General features: G+C 47.2%; 1 protein-coding gene across 1 annotated transcript; it reads left to right on the top strand.

Moving 5' to 3' along the window:
• The first annotated feature begins 771 nt into the window (after positions 1-771).
• On the top strand, positions 772-9,738 carry LOC144107804 (uncharacterized). Its single transcript, XM_077640997.1, has 5 exons — positions 772-918; positions 3,024-3,173; positions 4,566-4,722; positions 6,954-7,008; positions 9,614-9,738. The coding sequence occupies exons 2-5, from the start codon at positions 3,035-3,037 to the stop codon at positions 9,626-9,628; spliced, it is 366 nt and encodes a 121-aa protein (XP_077497123.1). The 5' UTR covers positions 772-918; positions 3,024-3,034; the 3' UTR covers positions 9,629-9,738.
• The last annotated feature ends 1,032 nt before the right edge of the window (positions 9,739-10,770 follow it).

Here is a 10,770-nt window from a genome sequence, read left to right as displayed (position 1 = left end):
TTAACATACGTAGAAAGAGCCAGAGATTCACTTCATACTGAAAACAGTAATTCAGTGGATTTGTCTTCGGTGTCCCCTTTAGAGTTTTAACGTTTACGGCAAATGTATTTAACATTTCTGAACGTTAAACTTTTATCCACCCAAAATGTCCCGTTCCCCCTTCCCCAGTGTGGATTAGCAGGCCACGGTCACCGCGCCGCAGGCCGACCACTCAACCTTTTCTTTATTTAAATTGTTTGTCTCTCTCTCTAAGGACCACTGCCTGAAGCTGAAACAGATTTTTTCCGCAGATTACTCTTTACTGAAGAGCGTTAGAGCGCATGAAATAGATTAAGAAGATAGTTCAACGCACGCTAATACTGCCGCATAAGAATATGAGTACCGAAGAGACATTAGTCACGAACAGGACAGAGCCTACCTTTTGTAACCTAGCCAAGCAATTACATGTTTTGATATAATTTCTTCTGTATCATTATTGTGACTTATAAATCTGAAAGGAGCGCGTTGCCAGGAATTTTATGCCGGGTTCATAGCGTTGTTTCAGCCTTTGACGAATGGTCAGAAATAAAACCAAATCGAAACAGAACCATTAAATCCTTATGACCCATGGCTCGTGTGGGCAAAGCGACCTCCACGCCGACCGAACGTTATTTTCCGAGCGAATAATTTCGGGCGAATGATCTGAAGGCTCGTTGCACACGCCGCCATTTTCTTTAACCAACTATACGAGACTTTCTCTTTTATTTGCAGCGTTGTCTCGTTCCTTAAGGAGAGACTTGCGTTTCCACTGCCTCCCGCGACTTAAGCACGTCAAGACTGGAAAACTAGCGACTGCACCTTCAACGACCGCAGCGAGAAAGCAGGTGGACGTGGTGATAACCGGACTATTACGTTCAGCCGCCACACTGAGGATTACCGGTAGGCATGGGATCAAGTTTCGGCGCAATGCCTGCCCTTGCTCTAAGCCACTAAATCGCAGCCGATGCCATTAAAGTGAAATCCCGTTAATGCTAACGTGATTAACGGAAACTTAAGGGTTAGCGTTGTTGATAACCTCTGTATTTGAATCTTGCATAATTCAACGCCTTCGTCTGTTTCTCTCCAGCTTCGGATATTAGCCTTGAGACTGTACCACAGAAATAGAGACAATCTAATGTTACGGGTTTGATCCCGTTGCTGCAGCTCGCTCTGAGATGAAAATGAGATTTTAAATTTGTAGCGAGTCGAAAGTGCCTAGTTGCTGGAACTTGGCAAAGCCGGCAATTAATTATAGCAGACTTTCAGAGCTGTTAGCAGAACGATTATATACATTGGAATAGCAATGCGGTGGGATTAGAGTATGTATCGCGGGCGCCACTGCAGCTATGTTGCATAGCAAGAGCTGCAAACAACCTCCGCATTTAACGGTGGCACCAATGTTTCGAGTTCCAAAGATTAAAATGGAATTTGAATTCATTTTTTCTCTCTCATCTCGTGGCAGTCGGCTGTCAGCTGCCTTGAAAGCACGCCGGTGCAGGCGCCTTGAGATCAAGAAGTATTTTGCAGATTTGTACGTCGCGAATTCCGAGGTCGAAATTCGCGAGTTCTAAGCAGGAAGTTCAGCCCATAGGTGTATTTTTCTTTGTAATTCTTAGGATGCCGAGCCTTCTGTGACTTCCTGTTTGGGAGTCTTCTGAATACACGTAGTAGCCGACCTTGGAAAGATCCTTGTGTTTCCTCCAAATAGAACGCAGTAACCCAAGGCTACGCAGCATAAGGCAGCAGGGCCTGTGCAAATCCGGCCCTTACTCCACGCAGTCGGCTATGGTTACCTCGGGGTCCGGTTGGAACACCCTCCCACTGCAGAGCCCCCGGCAGCTTACATTAAACCGGAACTCTCCACTCTGGCTTCTGTTATCCATACCATATCGCATGATACCATACGATACCATAGCACGTCATACCGCATCATACCATACTTCTTTCCCACCTGGAATTATACACGTCCCTTCATTCTCTTTTCTACCTGTTATGAATTTTCTTCGTCCTCTTCCATGACACGTGACTCATGACTTTCTCCTACGTCTGTAGAAGAGTACCTTGTGGAGCTCGCACTTCTGGAAAGCCTCGCAAGTTCGGGAACATTTCGCATTGGTTCAGCTCGCGTTTAGTTTAATGCTTTTCCGTTTTCTTACTTTGTGCTCGGGACAACGCAGTCTGCCTCGTGCATTCTATATGCCTGGGTGTCCTGGGCCGGAACCGTGGCCAAACGTTTCGTGGTGGCATTTATACTGGCACAAAAATTTGAAGCCGTCGAAGCGCTTGATACAGGGCAGTCACGCGTCTCTGATTTTTCACCCATCACCCGCGTTGGACGCAGGGCGCGTTCGGCGTGCCTCGGCGATCGACGGGCGTTGTAAGAACTCCTTTACGTGATCGATTGGCAAAACTAGCTTCATTTAATATGGCTCTATTGCCTACTGCTATGAAGAGGTGTAGGCTATGGTGTCATGGCCACTGTTATGCCGACAACCATAAATCTTGTTAAGAGTCTCTCCTTCTTTTTCCTAAACCCATAGTGTCTAGGGTTCATACCCATAACGCACTGCGGTTTTCTTTGCATGTCTTATGTGCAAGAGTGAGTCCTGGTGATAGCCTACTTCCGGCGGTCTCAGTCGCAGGAACAGTCAGATGGGGCACTGCACGGCGGCAGTAAAGCATAATGCGCCAGCTTTAGCATAAACAAACACTATTCTTTGAATGGAATTAATATTGTTTTTCTGCGGCCAAATGGTAAAGCTTCGCGTAATAAACCCGTCGACCAGTATTTAGTGCTCTTGCAAGTAATATTGAGCAAGGTGTATTCCAGGACGGAACTGGCATGAAAAGAATTTGTGACAGTACACATTCAATACCCGCAGTGGAATAATCGTACGGCCAGCTGTACAGCGCAGATTCCAGTGTGATTTGTGCGATATGTCTACCTGTCACAGGTGTTGCCACATCCCAAAAGAAGAGACTTGGCATTTTCTGCATATTCGCAGTCTTCCTCCTTATGGGCAGACAGGGCGAGGCAGCCGCAGCATCAAAGCTGGTGAGCAGCTTTCCGTCCAATTTGGCCGCCCAGTCACCAAGCCGTATCCTGGAAGCAGGCAAATCACCGCCGTGGCTGTCCAGTGTGGTCGACGGTCTGGGTGAGTGAGCATGGTCTCGTGTGTTTGGTCTGAGTGCAATGAGCTGCACAGTTGGCAGTTGTATGTAATGCAACTTCAACAGAAGAAACGGGGGCTGAAAGAAGGGAACATTGAGGGTGTGCTTTTCTTATATCCTACTCGCCGCTACGGCTTATATTATATGACGTTCGCTGCAGATCTCGAGTTCATGGTTTTGTTGCCATCTCCGAAAGCCAGATGGAGACGCTTGTTCAGTAGGGCACATTGATTCAGGCACCCAAAACAGGTTTCTAAAGAAAACGCGCAGTGACCCCACGTCTTACTGGCCTGATGTAATAAAAAGCGTTAATATCACTAAAGACGTCTGGCTTCAAGGCTGTCTGGAACTTAAAATGGCCGCGGTGGTGTTCTACGAAGGTGTTCGCCGTGCAGAAGCGAAGGAAAGCAAGTATCAGCCATGGTGACTCATTCAGTCGGCCGCTGAGCCCGATGATGCGGTATCAAATGCAAGCCGCGGTTCGGTGAAGGTGATGCGTATAAAACTGCCGTGCGCTCTGCGATGCCAGTGCAGGAAGAACACAAGGCAGTCGAACCTAATCCGGAGTCATCCGCTGCACCATCTATTTTTCCCTTCTTTTTTTCTATCCCTCCTCCATACCGTCCGTCACGGTGCAGTTCAGGTGTCTACCGAGTGCGATGCCGTTACTGCTTCCTTAATTTCGGCATCGCCAAATATTTGTTACTGTCGCAGTGGCCGTATTTCGATGCAGGCGAAACACAGAAGGCACCCGTTTGGTTTGCGATTTCATTGCACGTTAAAGATCCTCAGGCAGGCGAAACCTAAGCACCACAGGTAATCGGCTGAGTATTGGAAATGACTGGTTTCACTCTGTTCCTACGTTGGACTGGCCTTTGCCAATATATTTCCAATATTGGGCCGATCAGTTGTGCTGCCGGGGAATTATTCGTAAACAAAGACAGGAAGAGTTTGAATGGACACGGAAGTTCCACAGGACTGGCAGTGTTCACGACAGGAATTTGTACTAAAAGAGCAAAGTAAATGTTTCATTTGGTTTTGACTCAATAGCAATAACGCACCATGAGGCCAAAATGCTTCGGCGGTCTTAAAATTCTCCAACTAGATAAAGGGCACACACCTCATAAGACGGAAGCATTCTCTTTGACTGGAGTGGATTGACATAAAAAATCCGGAGGTCAAGCTACATCTGGTAAAAGCATCAAAAGCCGCCAAAATATAATGGCGTTTTGCGCCATCTCTTTGCTATGGCGTCGCTTGTGGCGTCATCCTTTACTTCACCACGCTTTTGCACGTAGCACATTGGTTTAAGCGAGTTAAGCCCCAGCTAATTTTTTTTCGACCTGCTATATGAGGCATCCTTTTATTCTTGCCAGGCCTGCTTGCTCGAGCAGAATCCTGCGTTTCCTTTCCTGTCACGGGAAAAGTTCACAGTGCCTGCAGGACCTCACCCAACGTCCGAAGCCCCAAGGCCGAAGCGTGGAAGCCGGTGGTGCGTGGCCAGCCTCCGGAATTATTGGATTGCGTGCCTCGGTGAGTCACGATATACCTCGGTTCATAGTTAGCTTTAACGATAAAGTGCCGAACTACTGCGGTAGAATCTGAGTACTAATTCCCGTAATTCGAATTGGCGTTTTACACGAAGTCACTTTTTGGCATTACCAGTCTTGCTGGAAGAGGAAAGTGCAACTGTGGATATTTCGCGGGTCGTTATTGAGTTCACTTTCCCCTGTCGGCCAATCAGATAATGCGTCCTGTCATATAGTTGAGCATCCGCATCGTGTGCAGACGCTTCAGGTGTTCCTGTTACGTAATCGTCGGGAACCAGGTTACTGATACGAACAACTCCTTCCGTCCAAGGGCAGAAACACCTAAAACAGTCCTCACGCGAAGTCAGATTTCAGTCAGATATACTGAACAGTGATGTCGCTCCCCGTGAATGAACTTAACGCTTAGTCACGCTGTGTACTACACAGTTTTGTACGAAGCGATCTTGGAGTTGTTTCTGAGAGTGGGCTGCACTAAGCAGTGATTCGTTTCAGATCAATTTTGCATCCGTCATCTTCGCAAATGAGCTGGATTTTGTCTTATAGGGAACGCAGAAAACAAAAACTTCGGGCCTTCTTACCCACATTCTTAAAGGAGAAGTGCATTCCAAAGTGAGAATCGCGCGCACACAAGTAACGCACAAGTACTTGCTTTTGGGAGGTAAGACGCCTAAATGCGGGAAATGATTCATGTCCGTTTATACTGTCCATTTCTGGAAACGCATCATCATACTTGCTTATCAAAATTTTACGAATAACCTGGGAGGGCGGGTCGAGGCTGATCCTTCGTGCCACCCGCAAAGTTCTCGTGTGAGTAAAGGAGTTCACGGTTCGGTTTGTTTGTTACCTGAACGAAACAATTCTAACGACGATTACGATATTCAATGCGAAATTTGAGCGCAGCTCTGTCGGTGTTTCGATTTTGCAGTGTATTCGGCGGAGAGAGAGAGAGAGAGAGAAAAAAAAAACTTTATTTGGGTGCTTTCAAGAGCTTGGCGTCTCGAGGCCTCCGTCGTCTTCACTGCGCTGGCGACTTGAGGCCTCTTCTTAAGCAAGGTTGGGCCCCTATTCCAGGGCTCCACTAAGCTCAGCTACCTAACTTGCGTGCTGCACTAAAGCCCTTTTGGACGTGAGCTCGCAGCTCGTGAGCCGACTCTCCCATTGCTCCGCACTCGGGTTATTGCGTTGGCGGAATGTTTGGTTGCGTTTACATTCCCATGTGATGTGGTAGAGTGTGAGTGTGGCCCCGCGCCAGGGGCAGGTATCTCTGTACTGCGTCGGGTACATTTTGTTTAGAATGTATAAATTTGGGATGGAGTTTGCTTGCAGTCTGCGAGAAAACGTTGCTTCCTCTTTCGTCAGGGCTTTATGCGGTGGGGGTATTTAGCTCTCGTCCCCCTGTGTAGGTTTAGGATGTCTGTATATCCTCTCTCACACGCGTGTGGGCGATACTCCGGTGCATGCGACTGCCCCCCGACTTAAGGATCATAGTGTTTACATCGGCGTGCTCAGCAAACGTTAAGACGAAATCCAAACATCCGAGGATGTTTCCTTGCCTTAGAAGGATGTTTCCCTTCCGGAAACATTCCGGAAACATCTCTTTTATGACACAAGATACGCCATCTACCACATGAATTTTGCACTATTATTGCGGTTTACAGCTACCTTTGCTCCATCGAAGAATGTTATATACAACGCTCTCCGACTCAACCGTAAGCTTTAACCCAACTCTCACCCTAGTCTTTCTGAGCGGGAGGCTCACATCCTTCGACAGATACAACTCGACACACTTGTCACAACTGCACGACTTTACCTGTACAAATTCCGTCGCGATCCTTCATATAACAACTGCTCTTCCCCTTATGCCAACCTCTCCAGCTGTTTATTCTCCCGCCCGGTTTCTCTGCAATCGTATTAATTTCGAACCCCCTTACACGCACTGTCGGGAGCTGGCTGGACTGGCTTGAAGCTGAAGGTGAACACGAACAGCGTTTTCTCGTGCAGCAGGCCATCGTCGTCTTAGGGGTCTAAGTGTTGTGCCTAAATAAAGTCTCACATTAAAGTCTCACATTACTGCCACTAATATCGTATAACATTTCGCCCTCCTCTACGGGTGATGGCCCTATGATATACCACTTCACCGCATTTTTGATTATCAGATGGCACTGACATCTTAATTATCATTGAAAGTTTCTATCTTTTTTTTTTCTTTTTCAGGGACATGCCTGGAGCACTCGGCTTATGCTCGATTACCATGGAGGCACTTGGTCAGGTAAGCTTGGCTTCCCTGTTTGTCCAACATGCGGGTGTCCAAGAAGTTCTCGAGACACTAAAATAAAGAAAACGGTCAATTTTCTGGCTGATTAGAGACGGGGCCACGTATTTAGGGATGCAAGGTGCTGTTGACGGCGGGGCAGTGCAGACCATCCCCTTCGGTTTGTAGCTGCATGTTTAGGCTGGAAAGGAATTAATTGCTTTTCCGAAACATTTTGACCCACACGTGTCCCATTCCACAAAGGTGTGTCAGCTGATGAAAAATCCGACTAGGACGTGCTGGTTGGTGGCCCCTCATTCGTGCTGGAGGCTGTGAGGCGGTTATGGCCTCTGTTCCGTGTCCAGTAGCTACGTCGATAGTCCCACGGGGGCCTACCATGTAGTGTGTTGTGAATCCCCAGGAGGACTGTCAGGGCACTCTCCGTGGCCATGTGAGTGGGCTGCGGCCCACAATGCCCCTTGTCAGTGTATGGTAGCAGGTGTGGAGGGGTGTTTGAATGGGTACTGGCCGACGTGGCTTCAAAGGGCGACGAAAATGTCCAAAACGACTATGCCGCATGCACTCCCTTTTGGTGAAAAGAGCGCGGCACCCAGCCGCTGCGTGTTTGTTTCCGATATCGAAGTGGGGTCTTCGAGGGGGCTTCCGGCCAGACAAACGAAGTCTGGGCTGTGGAGAATTTGCAACCGACTCGCATTCCATGTCAGAGTCAAAGAGTTTATTCAGGCAACGTGTGGTACATTTGCCTAGGGCGCAGACCAAAAGGCAAATGGATGCCTGACAAAGAGTCTGTGCCCTTCTTGCTCCCAATCGAGAGCACAAGACATTCAGCATATAAAATAAACACTAAACGAGGAATTACAGAGTGGATTGGTTAACATTGAAACTTGAGTTATTTCATATTGAACATTTATGTACAACAGTAGGGCAAAAACTGCGAGAAACGACAGAATAAAAACAAAAATAGTGGTCATGCCTGCAGTGACAACAGATACATAGTGATGCTATTTTTGAAAGCTTTCAATGATTGACTTTCCTGGATAATGCTTACAGCAGGATGGTGATCATTTAAAAAACTGGATTTGTACGTATTTTTTCCTTATTATAACATAGGTTTTGGGTGTTGTAGGATTGTGTTTTCGTTAGATACTGATGACAAAAAGCGGTTGGGGATGTCGCGGATGAACACCATGAAAAGCTTCCTGCCTGTGTGCAAATACTTGGGACTGCGCCGAAGCTCCCCCGCCCCCCACCCCCCCCTCCCACAGGGGATTCAGGCGGCAGCACGGCAACAGGGGGCAGCTTGCTGGAACAGCAGCACCTTGGTCGCACCCACTTCCATCACCCCCCCCCCCCCTCAGCGACCGGTAAGGCTGACCATACTGTAGCCAGTTAGTTGCCTGTCAGCGATAGTTTGGTTAACCAGCTTGCTACTCAAGGCAATTTACCAGCTTTCCGATGTGCGCCAAAATGGTAATATTACGCTGCAAAACCCGTACTTTCACCCCGGAAGGCCTATTTTCGAACATTTTTGAAAATATTTCGTGGTCGTGTGTGAGTGCATGTTTCTCCCTTCCGCCCTGTGTTAATCTGCGCAAAGTTTTCGTGAATATGTCGCTACACCAACAGGCCCAACATTTTGCTCTACGTATCTTCCCGGAAACACGTGGCATTAATATCAACACTGGCGGAATTGAATACATTTTCAACAAGAAGGAAAACTGGAAGAGTAAAACCCTGCACATACGTTGGCTACGCGAACAGAAGCATGACAATCAATTACCAAGAACCCTGTGGTGGTTTTGCATTTGTTGAAGCCCCTGTCAGCCCAACCACTCTTCTTAAGATGTGATTTAATGCCTACCAACAAGGTACATTAGTCTAAACTGCCTCAAGTATTCCACACAAAAGGCTTTAAAGAAGTCAATAATATATCTCCTCAATATCGCTTTAGAACTTACGCACACAAAGCAAGAAGCGTAAGAACTAATTATTGAAAACAGGATCTTACTTATCAAGCAATAAAGTTGCGTTGCCATCACGAGCGCTATTTTGACCTTACGCTGCCATTTAAGCCACTCGAATTACAGTATACACGTCTTAATGGCCACTGAACATTTCATACATACAACAGACACTCATATGTATTATCAGACCTCATAACTTTGTTGTCAGGTTTCTTCCATGTTAACTATTTCAAATTATTTCCACTTCGAGATTTCCGATCAGTTTTCTGACCAGTGCGTTGTCGCGATCATGTTTGTTTCAAAGCGTAAGTTGTATTAATCTACAGCCTGCACTGAGTATTCGCATGTGTGGACGTTTTATGTCTTAAGTTGAATATATTGCCGCCAGGTGTCCCCGGGCGGCGCCTTGAAATATTGAAGTTGAATATTAAGGTTGAAAAATTTTCCCTGCTATTAATTTTCAAAGGTGAGACAAGGTCTCGACTGATTCATGCCTTTTATTATTTATTTATTTACAGAATACCTGCATCACCTCCAAGGCATTATCGCATTCTATTTTTTTTAATTAAAATGAAGTGTACTGAATTGAACTACCTATTCATTTTGTGGCATTCTCATTTGACGTCCTCTCAATGCAGCCGGTCTTGGAGTAAAGATTGTCATCCCAGCCGGTCTTGGAGAGGAGACACGTGTTTCCACTTATTCCTGCGGAGAAAGCACCCACAGGCCGGTTCCGCCCCCGAAGCCGCAACGGGGAAGCAGGTGGAGCCATCGGTGCTGATTGTGCTGCAACTGAGGGCTGAGCCCTCCGGTTAGTCCCGAGTACTTGGCTCATGGTATCAATCGTCCCTGCGCCAGTAAAGCACCAATTCATTAATTCGTATGCCAAAACCAAGTGTATTGAGGAAGCTCCCTTAACGCGAACCCCGCTCAGTTCGAATTTTCGGTCCCTTTCGAGAACGAATGACCGAGATTCGACTATAATGGAATCGTGTTAGCGTGAAATCGGTTGTTTCGAACTTTCGGTTGTTTCGAATTGGCACTTTCATTTTCTCAACACCAAGTGTACAGAGAATGCTCTCCTTAATTCAGACTTGGCGCAGTTGTAATACTGTAAAGCAAAAGCCTTTAATGGCTCATAATCGCGGTGACCGTCCGTCCGGTCAGGTGACCTCCTCTCGGTGACCGTCCGTCCGTTACATCGCCACCTAGGTCACGTTACCTAGGTCAGGTGGCGCCACAATCGCGCAAGATTCTCTTTTCCTCTAACCTGAAATGAATGCAAGCGCGTCAAATTTAAATTAGTGCAATATAATCAATATAGACCCAAAATAATCCCAGTATATAGTACCACTATAGTCCCAATATAATCTGTCCCTGCTCCCCAGGAACAACCAAGGCGGCTTCAGCGTTAGCGAGAAAGCAGGTGGCCGTGGCGTGGACACCCTCTGCACCACCAGTGACTTCAAGGCATCACTGTCCCCTTCTGGTCGGCTGAGCCTGTGGATAATTTTTGCGATGAAGGGAAGGGCTGGGGTACTTGGCACACCATTTTATCTGTCTCCTGCACAATCTATGTCCCTGATCCCCAGGAACATCGTAGGCGGCGGAAACCTTAGCGAAAATGCAGGTCGCCGCGGCGTGGACACCCTCTGCCCGACCGGCGGCCTAAAGGCGTCACTGTCACCTTCTGGTCGGGTGAGCCTGTGGATACTTTTTGTGTTGAATGGAGGGATTGAGGTAGTTCGCACACAATTTTATATGTCTCCTATATAATCTATGTCTCCATTCCCTA

The sequence above is a fragment of the Amblyomma americanum genome, chromosome 10 (genome assembly GCF_052857255.1).
Source record: "Amblyomma americanum isolate KBUSLIRL-KWMA chromosome 10, ASM5285725v1, whole genome shotgun sequence".
In the NCBI taxonomy this organism is placed as follows: Eukaryota; Metazoa; Arthropoda; class Arachnida; order Ixodida; family Ixodidae; genus Amblyomma; species Amblyomma americanum.
This window is presented reverse-complemented; position numbering and strand designations above follow the sequence as displayed.